The sequence below is a fragment of the Porites lutea genome, chromosome 12, assembly GCF_958299795.1.
Source record: "Porites lutea chromosome 12, jaPorLute2.1, whole genome shotgun sequence".
Classification (NCBI taxonomy): Eukaryota; Metazoa; Cnidaria; class Anthozoa; order Scleractinia; family Poritidae; genus Porites; species Porites lutea.
The window spans coordinates 16,143,389-16,160,289 of NC_133212.1; the positions used below are offsets into that span (position 1 = coordinate 16,143,389).

A 16,901-nucleotide genomic window follows, 5' to 3' on the forward strand; every position below is an offset into this window, starting at 1 on the left:
AAAATTATAATTAGCGTTTGGATTAGCAGACAACTCGTAATGAAATGCCAATTTTGTAACACCATCTTTAATATCCATTTTTCGTTTTGTCAGGTCAAAATAAACAAAAGGAAATAAAGATTTAAAATTATTTCTATTAAGTAATGTTCCACCTTGATAATCATTATTAGCATAGACGTAGGACATTACATTTCTAAAAACTCTTGACAAATCTGTAGAAGGTTTAAAGTGAATATCTGGATATTCGTTTCCATTTGCAACTTCCAGGTAACATCTTGATATATTAGCATTATTTGGCAGATCAAAAGTGTCGTATAAAAATGGATTTGCTGTTTGAGAATCAATTCTTGCTGTGTTAATTCCAAAAACAAATACATGCCTTGGTTTTGAAATAGCATTTGTAATTCTAAAATGTCCTTTCTGTTGCTGAGTATTATTTGATCTTTCAACTACTTCATTCAAATATGTCCATTTGTAAGGTTTAAGATAATTTTCCATATACAACTTTTGCCCTTCTGAATTAAACGTAAGTTTTAGAATAAAAAGTTGTAGTCTTGTTATAATAACTCTACAATTATCAGCACGTTGAAAAATTAAATTTGCATCTTCCTCAATTTTAATATTGAGCTCAGTTTTTGTATTTGGAAGTAATTTATCTTCCAATGCTTCAAAGAAAGAATATCTATTAAGAGGAATTTCACAGTTTACTGTGGCTGATGCACCTAATGATAATTTTCTTGCATGAAAACCTTTATTATAGGTTGCTTGAGCAGGTCTTTCCTCTGCAGCTCTTGATGTATCAAGAAAATAAAATTCGTTTGTAGCAACACTCTCAGCATATGAAGGATTATATTCAAGCAAATTTTTAATATTTACAACATGATTTGCATAATTACAACTATAAACTTGTCGACCATTTGCCAGGATACTTAATTTTTCTATAAAAGAGTTACTACCATTAACAATTCCATTATGGTCAGCAACCGCAATATTTCCTCCATCTGCTAGCTTATTTACTTTAAAATCCGTTGATAATCGTGCGTTATACCAATCAAAAGGAGTAGTTTCTCCTGTGTTATCAGCAACAAATCTAAGACCTGTTTTAGTTTGGGACGCGTTTTAGTTTGCTGGGGCTGTATCTAGAGCCTGTTCCAGGTCATAAACAACATCCTCATATCTTTCTAAATATTTTGGATTTCTAAAAGACTTCATTTTATTTTAATAATTATATAATTTTCTCTTACGTGTTGAACCTCCACTAAGAAGGTTAATTAAACTTTGATTTAACTCTTTTTCACTTGGATTTATTGTTTTAACATTTTTATTAAAAATAACTTTTTTAGCAGGGGGGTTTCGGGGGGGTGCAACCCCCCTGTTGGATAACATTTGCACTATCTTATCACCAGCCTTTTTACCAACATGTTCATCAGTTTTTGTTGCAGCTGCTGTCACTGCTTTTTCAGCACCCTTTTTAGCAGCTTTTTTCATTGTCTTTCCAAATATTTTTTTACCAAACGATTTAAACACATCCATCATTCCTTCTCCGTAAATATGTTGTCTTGTATATCTTCCCAATTCAGGGTAGTATCTCCTTTTAAACTCTGATTGTCTCATCATTTTAATTTAATAGTTATATTACATTGAATGGAGAATCAAAGTCATAAACCAATCAATACCGTTAAAATTTACTGGTCTTCCAAGTGAGTCTGTGACATATATTCTCATCTCAGAAATGTTAAATGATGAGACAGAGCAATATAATGGTCTTCTAGGTTCAAATGTAAATGGAAAAGATCTTGTTAGATTATCTGTTGGTATCACAGCAATGGTATTTGTATTTATTCCATTTACAATGCTATCAGTTATTGCGCTTGTGTTGATACTCAACACATCAATCGAATTTGTGATATTTGGTAGTTTTGTTCCATACTCTGTTTTTGTAATAAGTTTCTTTTCAAATCCAATTAGGTCTCCAAATTCTGTTCCTCTTAGATCAAGTTGATAACCCCCATCAATTGAAATTAAAACTCGATATGTGGAGAGAATAAAAGTTAGATTGATTGAATACTTCTTTTCTCCTTTGGAATTTGTTGTGTGATGATTTTTTGAGCCATGTATTGATGAATGTAATCATTAATATCTGAGTAGGAATACATTCCATCTATAAAAGTAATTGTTTGCCAAGTCCTTCCATCATGTGTGTATTTGATTTTATTGTTGTCATAATCACTTCTAATGTTATACCAAGAGTAAGTCATGGACAGCCGATCAAGAGCAAGTTCGTATTTCATTTCAGGGTCAAGTTTTAGAGGTGGATTAAACTTTATTGTAAAATCACCAGGTCTGTTTGTTCCTCTTTTTTCTCGATTTACTGAGGAAATGTGGATAGCTCGTTCTTCCATTTTAATTAATTGGTATATAATTTTTTAGTAAGTCATTAAGTTGTTTTTTTGAGATCACTTTCATCTTATTGAGAAGATGCGCTATTTGAGAAAACTCAGGTATCACACCATTATTCCCAGCAAGAATTGAACCACCGAGTAATTCAAGTCTGTCTAGAAGTTGATGTGGGTTGTTAAAGTAAATCATTCCAGAGCCAGATTTTGTTTTATAATACTTAAGATTACTTAAATTTGTTGCATATATGCTTAATACGTTAAATTTATTTATAAAATTTATTGTGTTTTCATGTTGTTTTTTACTTATTGGTTTAGCTACAACATAGCCGTTTGGGTCACGTGTGAAAAATGCAGTATTTTTTATTGCTTTAGTAGTACCTTCTAAATCTTCGTTAACATCTTCAATTACTTTATCAATGGTAGAAACATCTTCTTTAAAATACTCAGAAGGAAGTTTGTGGTATTCATTAATTTTGAGTATATCTTGTGTTTCTTTACTCATTAAATTTCTATCGAGGTCTTCAGGTTTAAATTTTGCTATTTTTGCTCCCTCATCTTCTTTAGGCTCTTCAATTGCTTCAAAACCTGGTAATTGCGACAATTCCCATTTTTTTACCTCATCCATTTTATCAAATCCTTCAGTTATAGCAAGTCTGTTTTGATTAAGACCTTGTGTAAGAGCAAGTTGATTAGCTTGAAGTCGTTTTATTAATGAGTCTTGCTGTTTATCGATACTTTTTTTAACACTATCCTGCGATTCAATAAGTGGTTTAAATGTTTCTTTAAAACCTTCCCGAGCATCTTGTTTTTGCCATTTTGTTATCTTTATTACAATCTCTCACCTGTTTAGTCAAAGCATCAGCTTCAAGTTTATTTCTTGCAAGTTTTTTGTATGCTTCAATATCCATTTTATTTAATCATTAGATATATGGAAATACCAAACTATGATACCAATGACAACCCAGATAAAAAATATAAACAGCTGTATCCTTACATGCCTTCAGATACATTTCGGACGTTAATATGTGGAAACAGTGGAAGTGGTAAGACTAATCTGTTGTATCACATGTTAATTAAACCACTGTTGTACTTCGATGAGATTTCTCTTTATGCGCGTAATTTAGAGCAGGATAAATATAAGCGATTAATGCAAAAAATGAGAGAACTGAGTTCTAAAGTTGGATATGAAATACTTCATGTGACTAATGATGAAATAACCCCAGTGTCAGAAATGGATTACGAAGACAATCAAAAACTTGTGATATTCGATGACTATGTTTGTGATAAAAACCAGAGACAATTAATAGATTATTTCATTCAAGGACGACATAAGAATTGTTCGGTGGTGTACCTCAGTCAATCGTTTTATAAAACACCAAAGGACATTCGGCTGAATTGTTCTCATTACTGTTTATATGAATTTCCATCATCGAGGGAGTCTAATAGAATATCATCTGAGTTGGGAGTTAATAAAGAAGATTATAAAGCAGCAACTAAAAAACCGTATTCATTTCTATACGTTGATAAACCAAAAAAACGTATTGCAAAAAACTTTACTGGTGGTATCTCTACGAACTAGTTGTATAACCAAATAATTAAAATGGGCATATTTAACGAACAATCTTTTGATCATCCCTTTGCTAGGGGAATTCAAGGTGCTCCAGGAGTTGGATTTAATCTCACTCCAAGTGGGGATTATGATATGATAAATAAAAAACTGAGAAATGTTGGTGCACCTAGTGCTAATACTGATGCTGCTACAAAGAAATATGTTGATGATAATTCCAGTGGATCACCCTCAACATCAAGACTAACAGTTGATTCAGACATTGATATGAAAGATACATACCGTTTACTAAACCTAAAGACACCATCTGATGTAGATGAAGCATCCACAAAATCATACACTGATAATAATTTTCTAAATCTTGATGAAACAAAAAAAATGAGTGGAAATCTAGATATGGACAATAATCAAATATTAAATCTACCAGCTCCAGACGGTCCCAAACAACCAACACCATTAGCTTTCACAGATTTGAAGTATCTCCACGTTGCTGGAACAAATAAAATGACTAATAATCTAAACATGGATAATAAAAGTATAATTCATTTAAAAAACCACCAACAGGCCCCACAGACGGCGCAACCAAAAAGTATGTAGATGACTCAATACCTGATACCAGTTCTTTTATAAAAAAGGACGGAAGTGTTGCAATGACTAGTAACCTAAATCTTGGAAATAACAAAATAGTTGGTCTCGCAACTCCAGTGTCAAACACAGATGCTGCGACAAAGAAATATGTGGATGATAACACAGCTGCCCCAGATATAAGTGATTACTTGGAAAAAGATGGTACCGTCACTATGACTGGTAACCTTAATCTTGGTAATAATAAAATAGTTGGTCTCGCAACTCCAGTTTCAAACACAGATGCTGCAACCAAAAAATATGTTGATGACAAAGCTGGAGGAAGTAGCCCAGATTTGAGTGGGTATTTAAAAAAAGATGGAAGTGTATCAATGACAGGAGAACTTAATCTTGGCGGTAATACATAATAAATATTGGTAATCCACTACAAAACAGTGATGCGGTAAACAAAGATTACGTCGACAAACAAATTCAAAAAACTGTAGTTCCGCCAAGTCATTATAAAGATGAATTTAGCTATCTTATGTCAAGTGCGTCTCAATGGACTGATGAAATAGATGGTGGAACGAGTTTTATTATAAGAAAAATAGGAGACTTATCTCCTTCTAAAGGTAATTTTCATAACTATAATCATAAAGCAATATTTATGACATTAAAAAAAAAACAATCATCAATGGACCCCCGCTCCTAATAGACGATATCTTCCTGGAGGGTATAAGTACAAAATGGGAATTAACTTTTACAGGTTAATAGGTAATACGGATTACACATTATGTATGGAAATACTAAACACAGATCAAACTTTATGGAATAAAACTCAAATAAGTGTTGATAAAGAAAGTTCAACAGGATTGACAATAGGAAATGTTGGTGTAAGTATAACCATTATCACAATTACACAGACGCAAGTAATCATCAAAAATTTATGTATTACAATAATACTAATACTACTAATAATAATAATAATAGTTAATTTTAAAAAGTTGTCATCTGGTAATAAGTTTTTTCTTCACATTTTGGTTAATATTCCTCAAGTAGGAAGTGACCTCTTTAAGTATCCTCGCTCGCTTCTCTCTTGCTTTCGTTCGCCTGTGAAACGCCAAAAACTTAAGCCTGTTTTGCAGGCTAATGAAAGATATGTTGTAAATGTAAATGCAGAAATAACGACATAGCCCAGTAATAGTTGCAAGGGATGTTTAACGGAGGCCTATTTCCTCAAATGTTGCTTTCTTAAATCCTTAACTACAAGAAATTCTACATGCTATAAGCAAACAAGCATTTCGGCGGGTAATTTTAAAGTCGATTCTGACATGGAATAACAATACTGAGTGTGAAAAGAATATCCATTGTACCTGTCTCTCTTCCTCTTTACAGGTGTTTATATAATTACTTATGGTATTACGGGAACGTTTAGTAACATTGATCCAGATAAAGTTTACGACTATCACACAGCATTTGTCATCAAATCAACAGAGGTTATTTACAATGTTGATATTAATGCAAATAACAAGAAGATATTAAACATTGCTCTTGACAAAAACAATAATAATAGTTCTGCAACAGTTGGAATGGTAAAAGAAATTTATCCTTTTACTACAAACAATGTTTATAGACAATATTTTGAAGAATTTTATGACTTTGCTGATGCGGATAGTTATGGAATAAATATAGGCTCATCTGGAGTTATTATTAATTCTTTAAAACCTAATATTACACTACCACCTAATAAAGACCTAAGTGATATAAGAAAAGATGGCTTAAATGTTAATGGTTATGATGTTACTTTTTCTCCGTCACATTCTTCGAAATATAGTTTATGTATTGTTTTTTACCATTGGCGAAACAGAAATTTTAGCCTAACTAAATATATATCAACAAACAATAATGTACTATTAAAATTAAATTATGATAAAAGAAACTTTAAAGTAACTTTAACTGTTAGTAAAACAACTCAAAATTTTACCATGCCAAGTAGTTTTAATGGACAAAAAATTGTTTTATGGTTGGGAGAAAATTTTGATGCAAATGTTACAAAAGTTGAAATAAGTAATTACAGCGCAACATTAACTATACCAGCCGTTCACTACAATGTTAATCAACGTTGGAAGTTTACAACTGAAGATGGAGAGTTAATTAGATTAATGTATTCTCCAAACTTTTACGACACTGACTCTGTTCAACTTCACAAAGTAATGCTTCAAGAAAAGTTAAATGGATCTTATATCATGTAACTCCCTCCCTTAATAAGAATATAATTGAAATAATAAATGAAAGACATCTTTGAATTTAATCACATAGACAGAACTCTGTCAGAATCAGATATTAAGACTCTAAAAGACTTTTACAGCTATTATCACAAGAAATACTGGTGTTTTAAACGTTCGTACAAGAGATATAAACTGCTTGATGAAACACTTACACTTTCTGGAGGAGGATTAGTGGTGATAGGAACTATCACTGGTGGAATAACACTAAACCCAATAATACTCGGTGTGATAAATGGCGCTGGGGCGCTCGTTGCAAGTATTTCAAAAATGAAGAATTACAAGAAGAAAATGGAAATGACGCAAATTGCATTTACAACATATGAAAAAGTGCTCGTAGAATTGAGATCAGCTCTGAAAGGAGATGAGTTTAAAAAGCAAGATTTTATCGATCGCATGAAACTAATAGATGAAATGATAATTGATCAGACTCCTCTAGCAGATAGATTTGTTAAAAAGTATAATAGAAAGTTTATGTAAACTAGGACCCGCCGTTTTGGCGGCACCTTTAATTTCTATATTACAATATAGAAATTAGATGTTTTTCTCAATTCTATGAATAACTTTATATAGTTTATTTAGTGTTTCTTTATTAAGGAATGCTCTTGTGCAATATTTACAAGGAATACGAACACCCGCCATGTATTTATGTAATTTCATACATATATAATCATAATCATTACTAAGAATAAATTTGTAACAATTTTCCTTATATCTTTCTTTCATTTCTCTTTGTGCAACTGAAATTTGATAATTATTAGTTGGAGATTTAAACTCAATACATAAACCATTATAATCTTTATGATAATTAAGTATCATAAGGTCTGGTTGACCTCTCAGATATCCCTTTTTCCAACTAATGATTCTTTTGTATGGTGTATCTTGGTTTTCCCCAAGTCCTGCTACCATAATAGCATCTACATAAAAATTCCTAATTAGGTGAACAACTTTACAGTGGAGGTCCATCTCATTCGCAATCTTAAACATTCTATTATTCGGGTTGTCAAAAAGTTTGTAGTATCCAAATTTTCTTATAGATGGGAGGACTTGTGATGTTACCCATTTTTTGAACTTTTTAGCGGTTTCTAATTTTGAGGACAATACAAGGGAGTAGAAACCTGATTCATTTATATAAAATGATTGTTGCAAATCCCCCGCCGCTTTGGCGGGACCTTTATCTTTATCCTCATTATCAACATGTTTTCTTATAGCTTTATCAGTATCACTATAACCGAGAATATTAGCAACATCTTTTCCTAAAAACCAAATATTTTGTTTATTATCAATATATGAAGTTATTTCAAATCCTAATTTCGCATTATTAAACCTTTTCTCCAACATGATTACTGATTAATAATTTTATCTCTTTAAATCAATTTTATAATATTCCCACCACTTTTCATAATTAGTAAATGTTTGTTTAGAAAGCTTAAGACCAATCTGTTTATATTTTTCACAACCCATTTCTTCGAGAAGTTTTTTGATCAGGTAAAAAACACTTATTATTCTTTTGCGATTAAAATGTCCATTTATTTTAGTAATAGTTTCTTCATCTATTTCCATTAGTTTATTGTATAAACAGTATTCCTCATCATCAGTTAATGATAACCTTTTTGAGATATCTTTTACTTTATTTTCATAATGGTACTTTCTCTGGTAAATACTCTTTCCACGATAATGAAATCTATCATATTCCTTTTTAGCGGAGCTCCTCGCGCGCGCGAAGCGCGCGCAGAGCGGAGCACCATGGGTAAGAAAATTTGGTAAACTATCCATCTGAGAAAATTTGGTTATGACGTAGCGTACGCCCGCCCGCCCGCTCGTACACACGTTTCATGTAAGCGGATTTCAAATGTCACAATAGATCTTGCACAACTCGACTAGCCTCTTAGTTATGTAAGCCATCCGTATGAGTACGATTAGATTAACAGCTGTCAAAACTAGGCATCCGCTGACAATTATAACATGACTATCTCGCGGGCTCAGATGAAAGACCAGTCGTTTTGCCCCTACATATAAGCTGATATAATATGTCACACTTACCAATTCAACATAAAAACAAAACTACGCCGGGCAAGGCTGTCAGTTGGCTGACAGTCGTTTAAAGATATATTGGCAAGCCAAACTAAGGTCAATTGACAGCTGTCAAAATGGGACATGTTCAGACCACTATCAGAAAACTAATAACGTGGGCTCAGGTTCGCTTAGGTACACGATCTGGCATTTTCCACTAAATGCCGGACGGAGAAGTCTTACTCACACTCGTAGTCTGTTAATTCGAATATTCGCCATTCTAATGAAGGTTATTGACAGCTGTCAAACTAGAGTATACGCTGACAATCATCACCTGAGTGTATCGCGGGCTTATTTGTCTATCCATTGAGGTCACGTAGTGTTTAAAGTTTTGCGTTGACATTTTATTTGATCATGGGCTCAATTCGAAGTGCCATAGCTTACAAAATCGATCCATCTTAGAAAATTCGGCAATCACGTGACCATACACCGACCACCTGACCTTCCGTCCGTCCGTACCACAGGTATACCAATGTTTGATCTCACACTTTCTAGCTAGTTTGGGAGCCTGCAACCTGATATTGTACATCCATGTTTTGATTAATTGACAGCTGTCAAAATAGTGTTTCTGCTGACCAGTATCGCCTGACCCTATCGCGGGCTTCGGTATCGACCCACTGAGTTCGAGTGTTTTTTTAACGTATCCGCTGACAGGTTGCTACTTTTCAATTATCGCAGGCTCAAGTTCAATTTTTTTAAAAAGCATATGAAATAAGTCGAGTTCATGAGCCGCACTTTTAAAATGTTGATTTCGAACTGACCTCGGACGCGAAAATTCAACCGGCTTTTACATTTACATGCGGGGAATCTGCGGGGAAGGCAATCACTTTTGACTTTTCTCACTGTCACGCGTTGATCACGCTCTACGTACAATTTTTATGTTCTGATTGGTCAAAATTTGACAGGTGAGTTCACGCGGAAAATTTATGCAGCGTCTGGAAACTTGCTTACTGATAGCTGGAGCTAACAGAGTTTTGTGTCATCTTGTGATGTTTAAACTGGCTTTTTCTACTTGCTGTACACAACGAAATACAGCTGCTATCAAGATTGTTCTGTAATTCATGGCTGGTTTGTTTATTGCGCTTTTTGTTGACAAATGCACCGCTTATCAAAGTCATTGGAAATCCGATTTCGGATGGCATCGTTTTCAAAAATGAGCTTACTCACTTGCCCTTGCTTGAGGCGTAAGAGGGTTGAAAATTCTCACGGTGGTCGGTTGCTAGGGCTTTTGCTCCCACACCTCTCAAAACTGAGAGTTTAAGGCCATAGAGAGAAGTAGAATGCATGGAATGCAACAAAACTTGGCAAGGAAGTAAGTTGATAAATTACCTATTTATTGGTGTTAATTTCATCCCATGTGACTTCTGTTGTGACGTCATAAATGATGTCCAAATTTGGCATCAGAAAGAAAATTCAAGAAAGAAATGCTAAAAATTTTACATTAGTTTTCTGTATAGAATTCTATGATTTCTGGTGAAAACCCCATCTCAATCGGATGAAAAGGCGCAAAGTTACATTTAATCAAAGAAATTCAAATTTCCCGCCAAATGACCATATATGGTCAAACTTTAGGGGTATTTTAACGCGAAAACTATGAAGGTAGTCGAAACGGAGAAAAGACAAATTTGCATAAAAACAAAATTGTAGTTTTTTGAGTTTAGGATGTGTGGTCTATGACGCGTATTTCGTCACGAATTACGTCATTTTGACGTCATAATGGCGTAATTTGTGACGAAATACGCGTCATAGCACCACATATGCCGAATTCAAAAAACTACAATTTTGATTTTATGCAGCTTTGTCTTTTTTCCGTTGTAAATACATTCATTGTTTTCGCGTTAAAATACCCCTAAAGTTTGACCATATATGGTCATGAGGCGGGAAATTTGAATTTCTTTAATTACCTGTAACTTCACGCCATTTTATCCGAATGAGATGGGGTTTTCACTGTAAATATTGTTTTTCTGTAACAAAAATGTTTGTAGCATTTTGAACAGTGCTTATCAAATTTTTAACGTTGTTACGAAAAATAGGTGTCACTTATGACGTCATACTTTCAACAAAAGTCAAAAATACCTTTACAATTGTAAAAATTTATAGAAAACTTTTCTCCAATTAAGATGTTCTATTGTTTTGCTTCATTTGAAATATAAACTACCCCTCTGTAAGCCAGAAATTGAATTTAACACCAAACGGGAGCAAAAGCCCTAGCAACCGACCATCGTGTCTGGAACACTTGATCACCTTCAGAAGCAGCATCTCGACTGGTAAGCCTGAGAAATTGTTGTCTTTGATGTTTTTTTTTTCGGTTTCCTGAAGTCGCGCGTATGATTTATGTGGCTTAAGTTTATACACGAGCGATGATCTAACCTACAATAGTATCAGGTTTAAAAAGCCTTTAGACATTTTTTTGATCGCAAATTCAAAGAAAATGTTCCGAAGATTATTTACTTAAGGTCCAAGGTCTGTATGATAAAACCAAGGGCCTCATAGTACTGTTTACCTGAGACGTGATGAGAAAAAGTATGTTTAAAAGGCTGGTTTACACACCACCAGATTCGTCGCCAAGATTTACTAGTAAACTAAACTTGTCGAACACAAAAAATCCGGCCTGTTTCTTTATTTTGGCCTCTCTTTTAGACAGAGGAATGCAACGTGTAAATTGGCTGCCACCAAGGACTATCGTGGCGCATGTGTTTCTTAAAATTATATTTCGGGGTTGTCCAATTATCCATAGTCTCTCTAACGGAGTAATGTTGGAGAGACTGGTGAATGTCACATTATCATCGGATGCTACAGCTAATGCAAATACAATACAGGAATAGGTCTATTTGTTTTCCAGGCCTAATCTACTGTGATCGAACATGATTGCTATTCTTGGGTGTGCAAATAAGACTATTTAATAACTCGATGTAAAAGCTGTTTCACTCTTGGACTGTCAAATTATTTTTCTCTAAAGACGTTTTCTCAAACGTCAAATGAATGTGCCCTGATCTGTGGATTACAAGTTTATTGTTTGATTTAAATTATTATGAATTTATTAACGGGAGCTTCGCTTTTAGCCCTGGCTAAATCTATATATTATCATAATAACCAAGAGCGTGACCATTAGATGAATCACATGATTCACACATGTAAAAACCTGATTCAATATAAAAATCATCACACTGACAATTCCAACAAGTAAAAAGATTATTACTTTCTTCTCCCTGTCTTTTAAAGTTATTTAATATTTCTGTATATTCTTCTATTTGCTCTTTTGTGTAAGCCATTTATTTTATTGTTAATTAACTTAAAGTCATTTTGTTTAATTTCATCTAAGAGCCAAAGTGTGTATTTTGTCTTCCATCACTTTACGCTTATCAACATTTGAACTTAAAGCAATTTTATTTATTTCCTTTGAGTAAATAACATGGTTTTCACTTCTTATAATTTTATCATCTTCAACCTTAAAACTATAAAGCTTCGGACGAAGACCAACAAAGTGAGTAATCTGACGACCAGCTACTTCATCTTTAAACATTCCTATTACTTTTTTGTTAACTCCTGTTAGTATTCCAGATTTATGATCTGGTGGATAATCTGATGTATCAAACTTGGTTTCAATATCTAGTGATATATCCTTGTAAAAATCATCCGTATGGATAAGGTATAAAAGTGAATCAGTATCTGTAAACAACAACTCAGCCCTGTCATTGTACTTATCTCGAATGTAATTATAATGAAAATCAAACATAAGTGTTTTTGACAGATCCAGTATTGCTTGTCCAACGTAAACTGGTTTGTTAAAGTATACTTCAGTTTTTTTTCATATGAACTGCAACAAGTTTGCGATCAAATATTGTTACTCGATCAAAGTTTGGTCGCGTTGTTAGTTTTACAGCTTTTTTACGATCATCAACAAGTATTATATTTTGTCGTTTCCTTATGTTTTCTATAGTTTTTCCAAATACAGAATTATTCATCAGTTAAAAAGTCTTTCTCAAAGCTGTTTGCTGCAGTTTTTCTTAGTTCGGTATTCTTTGTAATATAAGGTTTCATCCAAGGGGACTCATAAAATGATATTCCTCTATGGACATCAGTTAGTCTCATTCCAATCTCAAGATATTGTTTGAGATTTCGATAATGTACTACATATTTGGATCTTGGTTTAAAATGACTAATTAGTTTCTCTACTCCATCAACATTTATCTTTTCTGGAGCAAGAGGATAATCATTATGTGATTTCCATAGTTTATGAGGATAAACCAAATCAATTTCAAATATGTATCCTTTATTTTTCTTTGGATTTTCAAGAATATTAATTACAGAGTCGATTGTTAAATCATGCATCCATTTAAACTCATGAGTAGGAAGTGATTGTGACATTGCCCATCCATAGAGATTGTTGGCATCGAGATATTGAATATAATTAGAAGGTTTATCAGAATCATAATTAACCATGTATTTATTATTGGCCTCTGCATATCTCTTTGATATGTGAGTTATTCCACCACGTATACCACGTTCAAACAACATAAGCATGTCATAGTCATGTAATAGTTGAAGTTCTTGTCCTGTTTCTTTGAGACATGCATCCCATGCCAAACCAGGAGATGTGTAATAATGTGCTGGATCTAGATTGTAATGTTTTAAACAAGTTGCTCGAAAGTTTTCAAATACATCTGATAAAAGTAGTACATCAGTCATTAGGTAAAGATCATGATAATCACAAATAGTTTTACAATTAAATTTATTCCAAACATTCATTGCGTGTTGGTAATCAGCATCAGTTATATCTTCATCGTTTAATTTTAAATAAAACTCTTCTTTTGGAGGTAATTGTGTTTCAGAAAGTTTTTCAATTGAAGAAACGTAATCATATGGGTAAACTCCTTTACGAGTTAATAAATCTAAAAGATTTGGATCTTCAAATACTTCTTTTGTATTAATAAAATCATCTGGTTGTAGATTTCCAACAAGATTAGCAAGACTAGTTTGAAGAAACTTAAATGAGTGAATAAATCGTATTTCAAAATAAAGTGAAACTGTTTCTCCAGTGCGCTTTGATTGATACGCACCAACTTTAATTTTTTTGGAAAAGGAAATATATTTTTCTTCTGTTGAAGGAATACAATTAATATCACCAGGTATTTTAGACAACTGTTTAATAAACAAATGAGCAATTCATACCCTTGAAGATTGTGAAATATTACTGGATGTATCATTGGCTTTCGACATTGTAGGTTACAACTGTTATGAGCAGCTCCACGGTATTGACCAGTAAAATGACAATGATCTCTAACTCTATCATCATCAAGTTGTTTCTTACAAATATGACATAACTCCGCTTTACGAAATTCTTTTTCTTCTTTTGCTGTTAATCTAAGAGGCATTGATCGACAGTAGTAATCATTGTATGACCTATTTGTTATCCATGCTATTTTAGAAACAAACTTTTCAGGAACATTATCATCTTCGTTTTTTTTAGTATAAAGAATAGGTTTAAAATTTATGTTAGGATTTAATCCTTTGATATAGATGCAAAATCCTGATGGTTCATGTTTTTGATAATTATAAGAGTAAGAATTTTCTGGATTTGGGCAACAATTACTCATTGGTTTAGTAAAACATTCAAAATCAGCATAAACAACAAAAGGAATTGGGAATTGTTTGTTGTAATTATTAAAACATAATTTTGTGTTTCTTGGTGGCATTTTAACAGAAACTGTTTCATTGCTTGAACAGTATAAAATATGTTTTTCTAATAATTCATTCTTAGTGTAATGAATAAAACATTTTTTACAAATAAATACTTCACCATTCTTACTTGAAGTTATTTGCGATCTAAACAAACGATTAAAGTTTTTTATAAAAGAATAATGTGATTTACCATCTTGTTCATATAAAAATAAATCAATTGTATTTTGACAATCTTTTTCCGCCATTCTTAAAGGATAAAACTTGTTGTTATCACTAACTGAAAAAACATTTATTCCTGGAAGAGATGGATTAAGTTTTTCAAATTTGGATATGTCTTTTAATTTCATAGGAAAATTAATTCCTTTGGTGTTAAGACTATACTCATACTTTTTCAAATCAGTTAATCGTGAATCATGTTTATCCCTTGGATAAATATATCTTAGTATACACCAAAGAAAGCATTTTTCATCTCTGTTTTGAATATTAATTATTGCTCTCTTTTTACTTATCCAATCTGGAAGAGGAATGTAAGATGATCCATTCATTGGATTATATTCAACAGTATGTATTTCAAGACTAACTATTTCTTTAAAATACCATCCACTTCCATTTTTTTGATATTCTTCTAATTTATTTAAAATATTTTTAATAATTAAAGCAAGTAATCTTTTTACATCTGTTGATTCAAGATTAATATGAGTCTCAGAATTAAAATATGATTTATCCTCAACTATTCCAATAACACCTTTTTTTTATCAATTATTTGTTTTTCCATTAAACAAACTAAAACCAATCTAAACTTAATTTTCCTATTATTTCTTAGAAAGTCTTTTTTAGCATTATTTTTAGAAAATTCCATTGGTGTAAAACCATGTTCACCTTCAATGACAGACTTATTAGCAAAATTTTCTACAGATGATTTTTCTTTTATAATTCCTTGATCATGTTCATTAATAGCTCTTTCAAGAGCTTTACGAAAGTAAGAAGGAGTATCTGGTGGAATCTTTTTATTTTTTATACATTCCTCAAAATACTCCTCAAATGTTTTAATTTTAATCTTCTTCTTTTCTTTCTTTTCTTTTCTTAACCGTTTTGGTTTTTCACTTTCTTTCAAAGGAATATTTTTTTCCATCTTTTCGTTAATTTTTTGTAATTTTTTTATATTTTCAATTATCTGTTGTTTTTTATTATATTTTTCATAATTTTTTTTAGTCGTTGTTTTTCATACTCTTCCATTAATCTTAAATCATCATATTCAAGTTTATCGTAATAATCTTGAACACTTTTATCTTCTCGTTTTAATTTTATTTGATCATAATCAAGATCTTCTTGAATATTATCAAAATCATTATCGTTATCGTTATCATTTGATTGGTAGGCCATAATGTCCCTTAATATAAAGATTTATTCTTTTAAATCAATTTTATATTAAGGGGCATTTAAGTCTATAATCAAAAGATTAATTAACAATATAAAACATATCATGAAATCTTCCAATAGTATTTACTCCACCCTGGTAAATCATCATCTACGTTTCTAATAAATTCATCAGAATAATTATCTACTAACTCATGAAGTAAATCTAAAAGAGTATTAGAATATTTTATTTCTTCTGCTTTAATTTTTTTATAAGTTGTATATTTTTCTAATTTATTCAAATATTTATTAATAGTGTTTAACCTTTTATAAAATACTCCTTCATCAGCTTGATCAAAGTTTTCAATATAATATTCAAATGCTTTATCAATGCCTATTATGAAAAAATATTCATTTTATAATCTTTTGCATAATCAGGAATTTTGGAAATTTTTTTATTTGAGTTGAAATCCTGGACGTTTTGAGTTTCTATTAAATCCTTGTCATTTTTAGTTGAGTTGAAATCCTGTGTGAGTTGAGGCGAGATACCCATTTCCCTTACTACTACTATTTACGGCTAACGGTTAAAATTTTTCAATTTTTACGGATATCGGCTAAATTTTTGGCCGTTTTACACCTATCGGTTAACCCCATTGAGACCCTCATAGCAGATGTCGCCCTTCGAGTTGTCTTCTTGCTGTTCTTGCCCTTTTTAGCTACTATTTAGCCTAGTTCTTACTCTTGAGTGAAATGCCCACCATTTTTGTTTTCACCACCAAAACAACTCAACCTCGTCCCCAGGTCTTCTCGGTTAACGGCGCATTAACCTCCATGCAGATATGCTGCACTTTTGACGTCATTGGTCATCAGTAGGTGGTTATGGTGAACTATGCGTATGGTTTTAGCCAATCAGAAACGGAGAAATATTTTGAATGAATGATAATAAACATTAACAAGTGCTCTAGGATGTTTAAT

At 32.2% G+C, this 16,901-nt stretch overlaps 1 protein-coding gene across 1 annotated transcript; it reads right to left on the reverse strand.

Annotated features, from left to right (window-relative positions):
• Positions 1-12,845: 12,845 nt before the first annotated feature.
• On the reverse strand, positions 12,846-15,953 carry LOC140953770 (uncharacterized). The gene is made up of 3 exons (XM_073403160.1): positions 15,799-15,953; positions 14,061-14,252; positions 12,846-13,860 (listed from the first exon to the last, which is right to left on the reverse strand). Exons 1-3 carry the CDS (start codon positions 15,951-15,953, stop codon positions 12,846-12,848), a joined length of 1,362 nt encoding a protein of 453 aa, XP_073259261.1.
• Positions 15,954-16,901: the final 948 nt, after the last annotated feature.